The sequence below is a fragment of the Eptesicus fuscus genome, chromosome 21 (assembly GCF_027574615.1).
Source record: "Eptesicus fuscus isolate TK198812 chromosome 21, DD_ASM_mEF_20220401, whole genome shotgun sequence".
Lineage (NCBI taxonomy): Eukaryota > Metazoa > Chordata > Mammalia > Chiroptera > Vespertilionidae > Eptesicus > Eptesicus fuscus.
This window is the reverse complement of record NC_072493.1, coordinates 40,097,557-40,113,977: the sequence shown is the minus strand read 5'-3', so window position 1 is coordinate 40,113,977 and position 16,421 is coordinate 40,097,557. Positions and strand designations below refer to the sequence as shown.

The window sequence follows — 16,421 nt, the reverse complement described above, 5'->3', positions numbered from 1 at the left end:
CGAGCGGCTTCCCTGAGCGGAGGGAGGGTCAGCGGACGCGTTCCCTCCGCCGGGGATCCCCAGACAGTTCCCGCGCGGGGGCGAGACACAGGGGCGTCGCCCCTGCGGGCTCCGGGACTACAATTCCCAGAGGACCCCAGGCGGGGAAGCGCCCAACTAGGCTGTGGACGCCGCTGGGGACCGTAGTCCCAGCCTGGGCGCCGTTGCTGGGACATCTTGTAAGATCCAATCCGCCCTTTTTACCGACGGGGAGACTGAGGCTCAGAAACTCGAGGGGATACTATTTAGGGAGACCTCCTCTCGCTCTAGGGATAGGGCATGAGTCTCCCCCAGTCTGTAACCTTCTCCCCCTTTGGCAGTGTCCTAATCATTCAAGAAGGGGGAAACTGAGCCTGGAGGGGTGGGGCAGGGATTTGGGAGTCCGTCTTCCGCAGCCACGGGGACGTAGAAGTCTGGACTCCATTTCCGTGGCCAGGTCTCTCTGGGCTTCTGGGCCTCGCCCTTCCTGTCTGTGAAATGGACTTCGGATGACTCTGAATGGGAATGGCTCAGTCTGCGCCCTGCTCCTCCGGGACTACAAGTCCCAAGGTGCTCGAGGCGACCCCGGCTCCCCCTCCCCTCAGGGACCCGCCTCCCTCCAGCCGAAGTCACGTTGTCCAACCTGTTCCCGCAGTCTGCCCCGCCCCGTCCTCCGCTCCCCGCTGCCGGAGCCGAAGCCGGAGGAAGACCCCTGGTGCCGGGATCGGCCCCTGATCCGTGAGTTCCGCCTCCCCCGGGTCCAGCGGCTCTGGAGGAGCCGACACCGCGTCCCTGGGAGGACTGGGAGGGGAACCGGACGCCGGGTCCCAGCGCGGAACTGGGGGTGCGCTGACGCAGGGTCCTTGGAAGGAGAGAACTTGGATACTTGGTTTACTGGGCAGAAGGGAAGGGGGCCGGGGTGCCTGAGTTCTTGGAATGGAGGACTCGGACGCCTTGGTCCGGGGGATACGTTGGAGCTGGGACTCCTGAGTCCCTCGAATTGGGGGCTCTCGGAACCCTGAGTCCTTGAGTAGAATTGGGGAAGGGGATGCCTGAATCTGGCGCAGAAATGGGAGGCTCGTACGGCTGGGGCTCTGGAATGGGAGGCCATCCTACCACTCTCCTGCTGCCTTCTCCGCCGAGCCTGTAGGTCTCCGAGAAGAATTAGGGTGGGGAGGGGATAGTGGAACCCGGGTTCCTGAAGTGGAGCGAGACAAATACCCGGGGGTCCCTCTGGAGGCTGTGTGGCGCTCCCCAAACTTTCCGGCTCTGGGGTGGGGGCTGGGGCGGGAGGACTGGGGCAGCTCTCCAAACTCCCCTGTGCCGCTGCGCGATCCCCAACATGTCATTAACCGAGGCGTCAGACCTGCCTAACCAGAGCGGGACCTCCGCCCAAGGGCGCCCCCTGGCGCGGGTGTGGTGCCTCCGATTGCCCCATGGAGGTGGGAAACAACTGGGGTTTGCAGAGGGCGGGCGTTCTAGGTAGAACCCAGGGCAGAATTCCAGAAGGTGGGGTTGGATTCTGGGAGGTTTGCAGAGCTGGGCACCACACAGTCGTTACACAGAGAGGATGGGGGGAAACCAAGCTCAGAGGTCAGAGTGGGAGGGGAAACCAAGATTTGGCATCCCCCCCCTCCCTCTGCAGCTCTCTGGGGTACAGAATTCCTTGCACTCCCACAGGATTTTCTGACTAACCTTTCCCCTCCTAGGGCTACTGGCCCTGACCCTGAGGTGAGAAATGTCACCTCCACCCCCATCTGCCTGACCTGAGGTAGCGTGGGAGATAAGGGAGGGATAGAGGCTAATTCTGGAGGTGTGTGTCTGTCCTTGAAGGGGGGGGGGGGGGCGGGGAGCAGGGCCCCGCACGTCCCTCTGTCTGTCTCCCCCTTTTCTCCACCCACAAGTGTCATGGGAAAGGATTAAACAAGGGGGTGGGGAGGCCAGGGGCTCTGAGGAGAGAGGGAAGAACTTCCTAAAAGTTTCGGCTTGAAGGGCATTTGGTAATAGCCTGTGATGACATTAAAAATAATAAGCGTGGCTGCCAAGACAGAGCTCACAGCATGCCAGGCTCAGGGTTGGCAGGTAGACCAGACGGCTCCCATTGTCTCCGGCAAGTGTTCCGAGGTGTCACTTCCAATGAGGTTTGCTGACCCCACCCCAGGGAAGGACTTCTCCCTGCTCCCGTGGGGAAACCGGCTGGAGAGCAGGCACAGCCTGCACCCTGGGCTTCTGGAACCTTCTCTCTGGAACCTTCCAGGGCTCCTCAGGCCCCTGGGCTTAAATTATTGTGGATGACCCCTGGCCAGGACTCAGGAATGTACATGGAGAGTTCAGGGCTCAGGAAGTGAAAACTCCAGAGGCGCAAATGCCGGGCTTTTAGAATCTCAGAAAGAGCTGAAAGGGCTCTTTTTTGGGGGAAATTACTTTGGGTTTTGAGCCCTCACTCTGTGCCAGACCCTGTGATATCTTTTTTTTTTTTTTTTGACCCTGTGATATCTTAATGATAAGCAAAGGAAGACCGTAATTAAGAATCCTGTATGTGTGAACTTTATTTGGTGCCCTGCACTGTTCTAAACACATAAATTATGTCATTCAAACCTCACACCCCTGTAATGTGGAGGTTTTCATCGCCCCATTATACACACGAGAAAACTGAGACACAGAGAAGCTAAATAACTAGTCCTAGGAAGAGGCTTAGAGAGAGGAAGGTCCTAGCTAGCCCATACCACAGCTGTCCCCAGAGGGGGTACCCAGTCCCAGAGAGGATGGGACTTCTCCTAGCGTCAGTCTGTCCACCCAGAACTGCAGGATTACAACCTGGGTATTCCCAGGCCAGCCTAGCGCTCTGACCCTCTGACATGGTTCCTACTGAGGATGATTCCTCTGGAAGACCCCACCCCCACCCCCACCTCCTGCCTGGATTCTTAACCCAGAGAAGTTGGTTGGAGTGCAGAGGAGGCCTGGAAAAGAGAGCTAGGGGTAGAGGGCAGGGGAGAAGCGGGAGCTTGGGTTGGAGAGTACCTGGGGGTGAAGGGCTAGGGCCTGGGAGCAGAGGCGCCGCCCTCACGCCCCGCCCGGCCCCGCTCCTCTGCCCGGGGAGGTTCTGCACCTGCCCAGACCCGCGCGCGGCGCATTCCCCGGGTCTGAGCTCAGGTGCTGTCCGCCTGCTGGGCTGGGGTCGGGCGTGACTCGGAGCGCCCCCTGGCGGTCCCGACGCTCCCTCCGCCCGCACCAGCCCCGGGTCGGGCCCCCCACGCCCAGCGTCGGCATTTCCTCTGAGCCAGAGGATGTCAGCGTGGGATCTGAGCGTCTTAGAAATTTGGAAATCATGAAATCCCCAAAAGAACCGCTCGCTGCCAAAATGCTGGCACAGGAGGCTGCATAGAATTGTTCAATTTTTTTTATATTTTAACAGACACAGGGTGTTTCCTGTGTATCTAAGATTCTAAAAGACCAGTTTTGACCCCTGTAGTCTCTACTGCCTGAGGCCTCAATTCGCAGAGCCTTAGCTCCTCTTGCACCTTCTGGCCAGTCGGAACCCCACAACAGTCCTCTGAGGGCGACTGTTGTTTCTCCTCATTTTACAGATCAGGAAACCCAGGCACTTGTCAGGGTGGCACAGTGGAGCCACCAGATTAGGACCCTGGAAGTCTGGCTCCTTCCTTGTGCCTTTACCCACTGCACTGTACCACACAGTCACGTAGGCTTTTAGGACGGGGGCTCCTGGGATAGCCATATTGGAGAATTCTGGGATGTTCTAAAGATAGCATCTTGGACTTAGAACTTTGGAACAATAGACTCTCAAGCTGAGGGTTTGGGGCTCTGCGGACAATCTCCAGGTCCTTACAGTTTCAGAATCTAGGCCTCTGAGAGACTGAAGAGGCCCCTCAGCACAGCTGACTTACCTCCTCCCTTCATTATTGGGGAAACTGAGGCCCAAACAGTGGAGGGGACTCGTTGCCCAAGGTTATACGCTCCCAACACACCCAAATGAGCCACCAGCTCCAGCAGGTTCTGTCCTGAGGCTTTTCAGACGGAGGCCCTTGATGGCATGCCCCAGCCCGCCTGCTGCCCACGCTGAGCTAAGCTGTTGGTGAAGCCTGAGGAAGTGGCAGAGCTGGTGGGCGTGGCCGCCGCTGTGGGATGGAGATAGTGCTGGCCTGACCGGTTCCTGGTGGCCTGGCTCCCATCCACTGGGCTAATGACCACAGCAGCCCAGCCACCGTCCCCCCCCCCCCCACTTCCCTGGTCTTCCTGTTGACACTGGGTCCCTATGAACTAGGTTTCCTCTGGGTGGGGACTCTGAGGAGGTGAAGCTGAGTGGTCCCTGCCCTCTGGGACCCAAAATAACGAGGTAGATCAGGTGTGAAACCTCGTACTTTGGGCTTCTTGCAGGGTGACCTTGAACAAATGTTGCTGAGCCCCTCTTTCTTGCCTGCTGTGCTGATTTGACAATCACATGAGCTATTGGGTGCAGAGCATTTGGCAAAATTCTAGGAGGCAGCAGCTTATCAATACATGATTGTTTCGTTTTATTATACCACGCAACTAGCACAAGTCCTGGCACACAGTAGGCAGCACAATTATCATTATTGTTTGGTTTTAAACTGAGAGAGGAAGAGAGAGAGAGAAACACTGATTTGTTGTTCCACTTATTTAATCATTCACTGATTGATTCTTTTTTTAAAATATATTTTTATTGATTTCAGAGAGGAAGGCGGGGAGAGAGAGAGATAGAAACATCAACGGTGAGAGAGAATCGCTGATTGGCTGCACCGAGCCCAAAACCCAGGCATGTGCCCCCAACCGGAATCAAACCCGGGACCCTTCAGTCCCCAGGCCAACGCTCTATCCACTGAGCCAAACCAGCCAGGGCTCCCTGGTTGATTCTTGTATGTGCCCTGACTGGGGAGCGAACCCTCAACCTTGGCATATGGGAACGATGCTCTAACCAACTGAGCTACCTGGTTGGGGCCAGCGTACCCCAAGGTTGAGGGTTTGCTCCCCAGACAGGGCACATACAAGAATCAACCAGTGGATGGGTGGAGCAACAGGTAGATGTTTCTCTCCCTCTCTCAAAAGCAATACATTAAAATTTTTAAAAATATCCTCAGCATCTAGCATACTGTCTCCTGGTCCCTAGTAGGCATTCAGTAATTAATAGTTATTCTTTTTGTTTTTGTTCTTTATTATTATTATATTGACTTTTAGAGAGAGAGAGAGAGAAACATCCGTTTGTTGTTTCACTCGTTCATGTGTTCAGCAGTTGACTCTCGTATTGTGCCCTGACCAGGGATGGAACTCACAATCTGGGCGAATCAGGATGATGCTCTAACTAACTCAGACACGCAGCCAGGGCTTGCTAGCTATGTTATTGCATCCTCTGTTCACTATAATGCCTGGCACATAGCAGGTGATGGACGGATCAATTGTTGAAGGAATTATTCAAATCTTTTTTTAAAATATATTTTATTGATTTTTTACAGAGAGGAAGGGAGAGGGATAGAGTTAGAAACATCGATCAGCTGCCTCCTGCACACCCCCTACTGGGGATGTGCCCGCAACCAATGTACATGCCCTTGACGGGAATCGAACCCGGGACCCTTGAATCCGCAGGCCGACGCTCTATCCACTGAGCCAAACGGGCTAGGGCTATGCAAATCTTATTAGGGCTGAAATAGAGAGATGGACAGAGTCACATAGAGTTCCTTGTCCTGCGCCTCCCAGCCGGGGGAGCGGAGGGGCACAGTGCTTCCAGGGGAAGGAGCCAGCAGAGCAAAGGCGCTCTGCTTCTCAAGGCCCCGGCTTCCCCGCGGGCGGGGTTCGGACGGGCGGCGTCTGAGAACCTCCCCGCTCCCCAGACGCAGGCGCCCCGCTCCGGCCGGCACCATGGACAGCGAGGCCTTCCAGAGCTCGGGGGACCTTCTGGACCTGAACTTCCAGTGTGAGCTGGGGCAGGGGGCGGGGCCGGGGGGCGGGGCCGGGCCCCTGCTCGGAGGTCCGGGTCCTCACCGCCACTCCCGCCCGCCCAGCTCTGGCCATGAAGCACATGGACCTGAAGCAGATGGAGCTGGACACGGCGGCGGCCAAGGTGGACGAACTGACCAAGCAGCTGGAGTCGCTGTGGTCAGACTCGCCGACGCCACCTGGCTCTCAGGCTGGAGCCCCCGCTAGGGTGAGCCCGCTCGCCTGGTCCCCACCCTAGGACCCCCCCCCCCCCCCCCCAAGCCAGCTTCTTTCCGCCGGGAGTTCAGGCTGCCTGGCACGGCTGTGCGGGTGGTGGGCTCCTAAAGGCCGCTTTAGGGGGACCAGTGGAAGCGGACCCCGCCAGGACCCGCGGAAGGAAAGGGGCGCCTTTCTCAGTGGCTCTGAAGCGCTGCGTGGACCAGCCTTCGCCCTGATTTCCAGCGCTCTCCCCACGCGCTCTCCCTGGGCTCTGTGCCTGGATCTCCGGCCCTGGTCCAACCTCCGTGGGTTGATTTTCGATGATCTCCTTTGCCCTCCTCCCAGCCCTCCAGTAACGTCTCCTCTGACCCCTCCATGTCCCGGTCTCTCCCCAGCTGCCCCGGTACAGCTCCAGCCCGGTCCCAGAGCCCTTCGGCAGCCGCGGGTCCTCCCGGAAGGCGCCCGGCGACGGCGCGGACGCCCCGTTTGGCCGCTCTGAGAGCGCCCCGGCTCTGCTCCCCTACAGCTCGCTGTCCCCGAAGGGCCGGCCGTCGTCCCCGCGCACCTCCATCTACCTGCAGCCGGACGCCTACAGCAGCCTGGACCGCGCGCCCTCGCCCCGGCCCCGTGCCTACGATGGCGCTGGCGGCTCCCTGGGTCGTGCGCCTTCCCCACGGCCCGGCTCGGGCCCGCACCGCCAGCAGGGTACCCCGACGCCCTTCGACCTGCTGGCCCGCGCCAGCTCCCCCCGGGGCAGCCCCCTGGCCGAGGGGCCCCAGGTTTTCTTCCCGGAGCGCGGGCCCTCGCCGCGCCCCTCCGCCGCCTACGATGCACCGGCCGCCTTCGGTGGCCCCCTGCTGGGCGCGGGCAGCAGCGCCTTCGCCCCGCCTCTGCGAGCTCAAGGTGAACGCGGGCCGGACGTGGAGGGTGGGAGGGGTGCGGGACCTGGGACTAACCTCCTCTCGCATCCTCATGCGCCACCTCCCCTCAGACGACCTAATGCTGCGCCGGCGGCCCCCCAAAGCCTGGAACGAGTCGGATCTGGACGTGGCGTACGAGAAGAAGTCTTCGCACGCAGTTAGCTACGAACGTCAGTGATGGGAAGCCGGGGGCGTGGGGGAGCCGGAGAGGCGGTCCCCAGATCCTAACGACTCCCCCCTCGCAGGCCTGGACGCCTTCGGGAGGCCCTCCTCCCCGGGTCTGCAGCTGTTACCCTGGAGAGAGAGCAGCCTGGACGGGCTGGGGGCCACCGGCAAGGTGAGGGGCCGGAGAAGCTTGGGGAGGGGGCTGTCCGGCAAGGGCCGGGAGCGGGGTCAGGGCTAGTCTCCCCTCCAGGCTGTGCCCCGTTTCCTGTGCCCTCCCCTCAAGCTCTTCCTTCTTTATCCTGCATTTCCATTCCGTCCCTGTCCTCTTTCCCTCGCGTTCTCCCGCTTCCCTCACCTCCTTCTCTCCCTTCTCATCTTTTGCTGCCCCCCTTAACCCTTCCCTTACCTCATCTTCCTCCCACCTGAGCCCCTCTTCCTTCCCTCCTTCCCCCTTTCTCCCCAGGACAACCTCACCAGCGCCACCTTGCCCCGCAATTACAAGGTCTCCCCTCTGGCCAATGACAGGCGTTCTGACGTGGGCAGCTACCGCCGATCGCTGGGCTCCACGGGGCCATCAGGCACTTTGCCGCGAAGCTGGCAGCCCGTCAGCCGCATCCCCATGCCTCCTTCCAACCCCCAGCCCCGGGGCGCCCCCCGCCAGCGCCCCATCCCCCTCAGCATGATATTTAAGCTGCAGAACGCCTTCTGGGAGCATGGGGCCAGCAGAGCCATGTTCCCTGGCTCCCCCATCTTCTCCCGAGCTCCGCCGCCCAAGCTGCCTCCCCAGCCCCAAGCACCTCCCCAGTCCCAGCTACTACCCCAGCCCCAGACCCAACCACAGTCCCAGGTGCCCCCACAGCCCCAGTCACAACCACAGTCCCAGCCTCCGCTCCAGCTTCAACACCCTGCCCCCATGCCCCAGTTCCCCCAACAGTCTTGGAGTGAAGGTGAGTCAGCAATGGGGGTTCCAGAGGGCTTGGTGAAATGGCTGGGAGGTCAAATGGCTGGGGACCAGACCAGCAGAGGGAGCCATCACGGCCCAACACCTGTGTTCAGACCCTGTCCCTGCAGAGAGCAAGGCCAGATTAGCTGGGGATTTGCCAGGGAGCTAGGGACAGACAGCAGGATGGTTAAGCATGGACTCTGGAGTCAGGCTGCCTGGCTCCATGCTGAGAGACCTGGGCAAGTCACTCCACCTCTCTGAACCTCGATTTCCTTGAGCGTAAAAGGTGATGCTAGAACCTACCTTATATAAAGTCCTTAAAATAGGGCCTGATGTGTAGTAATCTCACAGCTATCATATTCGTTATAATAATTATGAATGTTTTCTGGTGTGAGACCAGTGCAGGGCCTGGGGTTGGGCAGACTGGGTTTCGAGCCTCTCTCCACCACTGATGCTGTGAGATGCAGGATAAATTAGTTAGCCTATCTGAGCTTCTCTTTTCTCATCTGTGAAGAGAGATGAATAATATCTATTGCACACGTTCTGTTGGGAATTCAGTGTATAATAATAATGTGTACAAAGTGATCACTATTATTTCTACCTGCTTTTAACGCTCTGGTAGAGAGGAATAAGGCAGTCAGAAGAGACGGGCAAGGCCAGGATTCTAGTCCCAGCAGGAGTTTTCTCCTGACATGCTGGGAGAAGAAACACTCAGATTCTTGGAACTTCAAGTCTATCATGATGGTAGGAGTGCAGAGTCAGATAGAACTGAGGTCGCAACCCAGTTTTTTGTCACTGGGCACCTGGTTTGCTGTCTCTGAGGCTGAGTTCCCTTTCTGTAATAAGGAGGTGACAGGCATACCTGCCTCACACGATAGTGAGGTGAGAGTTCAACAAGACAGGCATTGCAGCACCAGCTACATGCTAAGTGCTTGACGGAGGGCAAATGGCACCACAGCCCAGGGAAAGTCGCCCAGAGAGCGGGGAACTGCCCTGAGGCCACACAGCAAATAGGGTGCTGCTTGCAGGTTTTGGAGGTTGTGGGGCGGGAGTCTTGGGGGTCTCCTGAGAACCCCTCTGATTTGCCTCTGTTCCTTCTAGGCACCCCCAAAGCCCCTGCTGAGCTGGAGCCTGAACCAGAGCTGGAGGGGCTGCTGGCCCCAGTGCTGGAGGCTGGCGATGCAGATGAAGGCACTGTAACTCGGCCCCTCAGCCCCACGCGGCTGCAGCCAGCGCTGCCACCCGAGGCACAGTCGGTGCCCGAGCTGGAGGAGGTGGCACGGGTGCTGGCGGAGATTCCTCGTCCCCTCAAACGAAGGGGTTCCATGGAACAGAGCCCTGCTGTAGCCCTGCCCCCCACCCACAAGAAGCAGTACCAGCAGATCATCAGCCGCCTCTTCCATCGTCATGGAGGGCCTGGGGGGCCTGAGCCTGAGCTGTCCTCCATCTCTGAGGGATCTGAGGCCAGGGCAGGACCCCCTGCTCCTGCCCCACCAGCTCCCATACCACCTCCGGCCCCGCCCCAGAGCAGCCCACCAGAGCAGCTGCAGAGCATGGTAAGTAATATAGGAGGAAAGTGAGGTATATTTGCACCTGGGAGGTGCCCCTTCCCTTTTAGAACAGAACTTGGGAATTGCGCCCATCACGTCTGCCGCATCCCATTGGCTAGGAACCCAGGTGCAAGGGAGGCTGGGAAATGTAGTTTTTAATCTAGTGTGCCCATGTTCAAAAGAAAGGAAGAACACATGGAGCGACAACCAAATGTCTTGGCCACCCAGACTTTCCCTGTTCCTCTCCAATACATCCCCACCCACGCCAGAGCATCCTTTCAGGAATCCTGGAGTTTTGTTTTTTGTTTTTTTTTATATTTTAATTGATTTTTAGAGAGAAACATTGATTTGTTGTTCCACCTATTTATGCATTCCTTGGTTGATTCTTTTTTTTTTTTTTAAGAAACCTGTCAAGTTTGTTTGTTTATTTACTTTTAAGATATTTTTATTAATTCCAGAGAGGAAGGGAGAGGGAGAGAGAAATAGAAACATCAATGATGAGAGAGGGTCATTGATAGGCTGTCTCCTGCACGCCCCATACTGGGGATTGAGCCCACAACCCAGGCATGTGCCCCTTGAATGGAATCGAACCAGGGACCCTTCAGTCCACAGGCTGACGATCTACCCACTGAGCCAAACCGGCTATGGCCCTTGGTTGATTCTTATATGTTCCCTGACCATCGATTGAACCTGAAACCTTGGCATATCAGGATGACACTCCTCTACCTGGCCAGGGCTAACAATTGTGGAGTCTTCTCACCTGGAAATGACCGTGTCTTGGCAGACAGAGGTTTTATTCTGGGACTGGAAAAGCCTGTCTGAAGCAAGGCACTTTGTTAACTCCCTGGTTGCCACCCAGGCTCTTGTGTCTGCCTTCTCTCCTCTCAAACCTCAACAAGCCCGTGGCTGGAAATGGCCCAGCCAGACCTGACTCAAAATGCCTTCTTAGTTCAAGCACATGGAGTCCCCTAACTCTACTGGTTTCTGAGGCTGTGGCTGTTGTGGTTAAGTGTCAAGCTAGGCTTGCCTGGTTCAAATACCAGCTCCACAGCACTAACCTGCTGTGCAACCTTAGGCAAGACACTTAGCCTCTCTGGGCTTGTCTTCTCTTCTGTAAAATGGGGATGAGAATAATGGTAGGGCTGCTATGAAGATGAACTATATTAACATATTGCTTAGAATAGTGCCTGGCACTTGCCTGTTAACTGCTATTACTGCTATTCTTTGGCCAGGGGATGACCTCCTGCTGATCTTGTCTAGTCTTTGCATCTTGGCTGGGGTAGGGGGGTGTGGTCGCATAAAACAGTCCTGATCGCTCAGTGTGGGGAGGTGGAGGGGAACAATTGCCAGAGAAGTGGGGGCACCTCAAAATGCCTACCCCCAGGCCCTCCTGAGGGTGGAGCTAAGAACTGTTGAGGCTTAGGATCTTGACATCATGAATTGAAGATGGCCCAGTTGCCTCATTGTAGAATCACAAAATCCTGGCCACAGAGAAACTTGAAGACTCACAGAATTCAGTAATTCAATCCTGGAATCACAATCACAATTCCAGAATCTTAGAGCATTAAAGGTTTGAAGAATAGGATTTTAGAATTAAAAAGTAACACAGACCCCGTTCTTACTGATTTTTCCCCTTTTATTAAATGTATTGGGGTGACACAGGTTAACAAAATTATACAGATTTCAGGTGCACAGTTACTGATTTTTTAAAAAATTGATTTCAGAGGGAGAAAGGGAGGGAGGAAAGGAAAGAGAAAGAAAGAGAAAGAGAGAAAACATTAACGTGAGAGAGAAACATTGGTAGGTTGCCTCCTGTAAGGCGCCCCCACGGGGGATCAAACCTACAACCTGGATATGTGCCCTGACCCGGAATCAAACCTGAGGTGTATTGGATGGCTGCTCCAACCAACTGAGCCATTTGGGCCAGGGCTAATTTCTGATTCTTAAAGTCCCTAGAACTGAAAATTAAAGACTTGTCATTTGAATCATAAAGTCACAGATTAGGGCACTATATGTTGTTCTACAGATTTATATTTTAAATGAATATTTCCACTAGAAAGGAATACCCAAACACCATTGAAACTTAAGGAAATAGGTAAGACTAAAGAGGCCAAAATCAGGCCCGCGTGGCTCAGTAGTTGAGCATCAACTTATGAACCGTTCGATTCCGGTCAGGGCACATGCCTACGTTGTGGGCTCGATCCTTAATGGGGGCCGTGCAGGAGGCAGCTGATCGATGATTCTCATCATTGGTGTTTCTATCTCTCTCTCTCTCCCTCTCCTTTCCTCTCTGAAATCAATAAAAAATATATATATTTTTTTTAAAAAGAGGCCAAAATCACAGCACTCAGAGAGAACTCTGACTTACATTTTGAGCATTTCCTTCCCAATCTTTTGGAGTCACTGACGCCCCCCACCCTGTCGCCCAGGAGATGCGCTCCGTGCTGCGGAAGGCAGGCTCCCCGCGCAAGGCCCGCCGCGCGCGTCTCAACCCCCTGGTGCTGCTGCTGGACGCGGCGCTGACCGGGGAGCTGGACGTGGTGCAGCAGGCGGTGAAGGAGGTGAGCGGGCGGGACCGCGGGGCGGGCGGGGCGGGCGGGCTCCCCGGAGGGCGCGTACTGAGCCTCGGGTCTCTGCGCCGCCCAGATGAACGACCCGAGTCAGCCCAACGAGGAGGGCATCACCGCCCTGCACAACGCCATCTGCGGCGCCAACTACCCCATCGTGGACTTCCTCATTGCGGCCGGCGCCAACGTCAACTCCCCCGACAGCCACGGCTGGTGAGCCGCGACCCGCGCGGGGCGGGGGCGGGGCGGGGACGGCTGCGGCCCGGGCCCCCAGCGGGCGGCCGCTCACGCCTGCCTCCACGCCTAGGACGCCGCTGCACTGCGCGGCCTCGTGCAACGACACGGCCATCTGCACGGCGCTGGTGCAGCACGGCGCGGCCATCTTCGCCACCACGCTCAGCGACGGCGCCACCGCCATCGAGAAGTGCGACCCCTACCGGGAGGGTTACGCCGACTGCGCCACTTACCTGGCAGGTGCGAGGCGGGGCTGGGGCCTGCCGGCGGGCTGATGGGCGGGGCCCCCTCGGAGGCGGGGGGGTGGGGGGTGAGGGGGAGGGGAAGGGCCGCAGATGCCACGCACCCGTCAGAGAGAGGACTTGGGGTCTGTTCCAACCATGTAGCTCAGCTAGCTTAAGAGGGGGCCGCAGGATGGACCCACACACACACACAGGTGCAAGCAGGGGGTGGGAGAGCAGAGGGTGCTACCTTGGAGGGAGAGGGGTACCATGGGGGCTGTGCCTTGCAAGTTGGACTCCAGTGGGGAGAAAAGTGGTCGTAGAAATTGCGCAGTTCATCTGCTTTCTCACCTGGGGGGGGGGGGCGGGGGGCGCTGGACTTTCCAACTCTACCATCTACCTGGCAGAGATGGGGCTGGGCAGGTGGACTGTACTACCTGTGGGAGATTCAGTACTCACAGCTGGCAGGTGAGCAGGCCATGGCTTCTGCAGAGGGGCTTGGGGACTCTTCCACGTGTAGGGAGCTATGAGCCTGTACCATATCCCTCCAGGAGGGGGGCCACATCACCTCACCAGGTAACGGGAGGAACCGGGCAGGCTGCACCACGGGGTGTGCATGGGCTCTGTACTGCGCCCCTGGGGGGGGGGGGGGGGGGGGCATAGGTCAGGGTTAGGAACTTAACAGATGGGGTAAGGCAGGCTGGAGGACGGGGCTGGGACCCGGGCTTTAGGACAGGAGCCTAGAGAGGCGAGGCAAGCCTGCTGTGCCTGCTGTGGCAGAAGGTGGGTGGGAGCCATGGGCTGTGACATCGGCCCTACAGGTGACCAGGGGCAGACTGGGATTTGACCACTTGTGGGGAAGTAGACTGTTCACCGGAGAGAGGAAGGGCTGTAGCCTCTGGGGAGGGGGTGGGGCCATTAAGCCTTTGTCACAGGCAGTGCCCTGTCCTACCTGCCCCGAGCATGGAGAGTTCTGTGAGGGCGGACAGCACCCCGGGCCGGGAGGGGAGGAGAAATTGGGACACCGTGGGCTGCAGCACCAAAGAGGCGGATGGTGGTGGGCTACAGGGCGAAGGTGTGGGTGGGCTGTGCCATCCAGAGAACTTACTCCATCCTTTTTGGAACCTTCATCACTTAGGGAGGTGGAGCAGTGTGGACGGCACCATGTGGAGAGGGGGAGAGGGGACCACGGAGGGGAGGGCGGAGTCGGGCTGTACCATGTGAAGGAGCAGCGAGTCCTCTGTGGAGACTGTACCCCTTAAGTGGGGGGTGCAGACGACTATATCTCTTACTGTACACGAGGGAGTGTAACAGATGGAACGGGGACTCAGTGTACAAGAGGGCATGGAGGCCTCTGGCCCTGTCTGGGGGCTTGGCCCAGCTTGATGCACCCCAACGTCCTCCAGTTTCAGAGGCTGCCAGTCCCGGCAGCTGACTCCAGCTCAGGCGGCTCCCCCGCCCCCAGCGGGGGCAGCACCAGCCCCCAGGCCTGCCCCGGTGCCCAGCCCGCCTCGTGTCCCTGAGTGTCCCCGGCCCTCACGCGCCCCGCCCTTTCGGGTTTCAGACGTGGAGCAGAGCATGGGGCTGATGCACAACGGGATGGTGTACGCCCTCTGGGACTACAGCGCCGAGTTCGGGGACGAGCTGTCCTTCCGCGAGGGCGAGTCGGTGACCGTGCTGCGCAGGGACGGCCCGGAGGAGACGGACTGGTGGTGGGCCGCGCTGCACGGCCAGGAGGGCTACGTGCCCCGGAACTACTTCGGGGTGAGCCCTGCGGAGATGTTGTGGGGCCTGCTGATGGCTGTTGGGGGAACGGGGAGACCCCACAGGAAAAAAGGAGGGCGAGAGGGATAGGCCATGACAGGGGAGGGGCGAGGTTCTGAAAAGTCCGTCTGGACCCCGGAAGGTGAGGAAGCCCAGTTGGGAACGGGGTACGGAACAGCCTCCTCCTGGCGGTGCTGTGCGGGGTGTGCCCGGTGCTGCCTTACTGGCTGTGTGATTGGTTCGTGCTCAGTTTCATTATCGCCCCTTATTCTACTCATGGGAGGTGAAGAGTGTGTTTCAGCCAAGGGAAGAGATGAACAATGACGCTGTAATGCTGGGGGCAGAGGTAACGAGTTCTAGTACAGATGAGGAAACTTTTATTACACTGAACTGGGCGGGATGAGAAAGAATCCATTAACAAAAGGATGGAAGAATTGAGGGAGAGATTCTATAAGGTTCGTGAAGGAGAGGGATAGAGAGTCAGAAACTCCCATGATGTCTAGGAGAGCAGATTCTTTTGATTTGGGGATGGGTGGAGGTAGGTCCCAGCCAGACAGCCGCGGGGTGGGGAGAGGCAGTGTGGGGGACTCAGAACCTTCCAGCTCATCAAGCAGGCTGCTGACGGGCAGGCTCCATGTGGTGCCTGAAGGTGACAGGGGCTCTGGGGATCGCAGAGCGGTCTGGGCGATGCTGAGACAATCCTTAGGAAGAAATGGGATGAGGGAGACTGTCTCGTGTTTGGGGTGGACAGGAGACTCCAATCAGTTTGGGGGAGGAAAGAGCGGCGGGCGCTCCTGGCCTCTGAAACGCTTGTCTTCCCTCAGCTCTTCCCCAGGGTGAAGGCTCAGAGGAATAAGGTCTAGCCGGAGGAATAAGGTCTTCAGGGGAGACAGGAGGAAGCAGCTTGGCCTTGGCTCCAGACCTCCCGATCCATTACCGCTGCACCTCCCTGCACCCCAAGCCGGGCCGGGGTGGGCTCCTCGCCACCAGCGCTCTGCTTTCCTGGAAGCCCAGGGGAGAAGGAGAACCTCAGCCTTCAGTTCAGAAACCTGCCTTAACTGTGGGAGGTCATTGTGGGGCACGAGAGAGCCCCCCATTTGCCAAATCAGATTCTGTCCAAAGTGCCCTCCACCCCTCACTGTCAGCCCCTCCCCAAGCCCCTCAAAGCAAGCCAACCCATCATCCCAGTGGGATGGGTCACCTCCAGTGGCTTTACCTGGGAGTCACCTCTGCCCCCATTTCTCCCAGCAGCCTTGGGGGGGAGGGGGGGGAGACCAGGTGAGGCACACTGGTCTCTCTACCGGGATCTCTGCACCCTCCTCCCCGCCCTCCCCCACCCCCCCCACCCCCGCACCCTCCAACCGACCAAGTGCCTTCACACAGTGCTGGTTTTGTAACAAAATGGGGACGTTCTTCTTTATAAATAAAGGTAGTTTGCACAGAAATTGGCTTCCTTCTCTTTGGATTCCATTCCGACTTAATAAACGACTGTCACTGTTACTGTTTTTGGCAAAGCAGTCTTAAAGTCGCCTCCTCCGCAGGGATGTCCCTCATGTGGATCCAATTCTTCCTCTATCAGATTCCTCTGCTTTTTTTATTTTTGGTAGTGCCTTGATCTTTTTTCATGCTTTTGGTTCTTCTTGAACATCTGTAAGCATTTTAGGCACAGTGTAGTAGTAGGTCTGGTTATCCAGTCATCTGGTGTTGGGGCCATCGCTCCTGTCACTCGTTGTGTCTGCTGGTTCTACCTCCGGGTTGTTTTCCTCCTGTGTGTTGGCATGAATTGTGAGGTCCTTTCCAACAGGCTTCATCTACCAGAAACCCGTGTGGCCTTGTTGAGAGTACGACCTTGAAGAGTCAATTTTCCTTTGCTT

General features: G+C 57.6%; 1 protein-coding gene across 4 annotated transcripts; it reads left to right on the top strand.

Annotated features, from left to right (window-relative positions):
* Positions 1–661: 661 nt before the first annotated feature.
* On the top strand, positions 662–15,813 carry PPP1R13L (protein phosphatase 1 regulatory subunit 13 like). 4 transcript variants are annotated; one of them, XM_054710917.1, is made up of 14 exons: positions 718–756; positions 1,728–1,789; positions 5,886–5,962; positions 6,051–6,193; positions 6,579–7,086; positions 7,175–7,273; positions 7,349–7,440; positions 7,732–8,215; positions 9,313–9,767; positions 12,191–12,322; positions 12,408–12,541; positions 12,636–12,802; positions 14,348–14,547; positions 15,372–15,813. In XM_054710917.1, the coding sequence occupies exons 3-14, from the start codon at positions 5,908–5,910 to the stop codon at positions 15,408–15,410; spliced, it is 2,508 nt and encodes an 835-aa protein (XP_054566892.1). In that variant the 5' UTR covers positions 718–756; positions 1,728–1,789; positions 5,886–5,907; the 3' UTR covers positions 15,411–15,813. The 4 variants fall into 4 exon arrangements, with proteins under 4 accessions (XP_054566893.1, XP_008156572.2, XP_054566892.1 ...); XM_054710916.1 differs by having other exon boundaries at positions 5,880–5,962; XM_054710918.1 differs by lacking the exon at positions 1,728–1,789 and having other exon boundaries at positions 662–756; positions 5,880–5,962.
* Positions 15,814–16,421: the final 608 nt, after the last annotated feature.

Bases quoted from the DNA above. Each gene is read 5' to 3' on its own strand.
- PPP1R13L (XM_054710918.1), top strand. From the start codon at position 5,908: ATGGACAGCGAGGCCTTCCAGAGCTCGGGGGACCTTCTGGACCTGAAC. The intron at 5,963-6,050 runs GTGAGCTGGGGC...CCGCCCGCCCAG, and splicing joins TCTGGACCTGAACTTCCAGT to CTCTGGCCATGAAGCACATG. The intron at 12,323-12,407 runs GTGAGCGGGCGG...TGCGCCGCCCAG, and splicing joins TGCAGCAGGCGGTGAAGGAG to ATGAACGACCCGAGTCAGCC.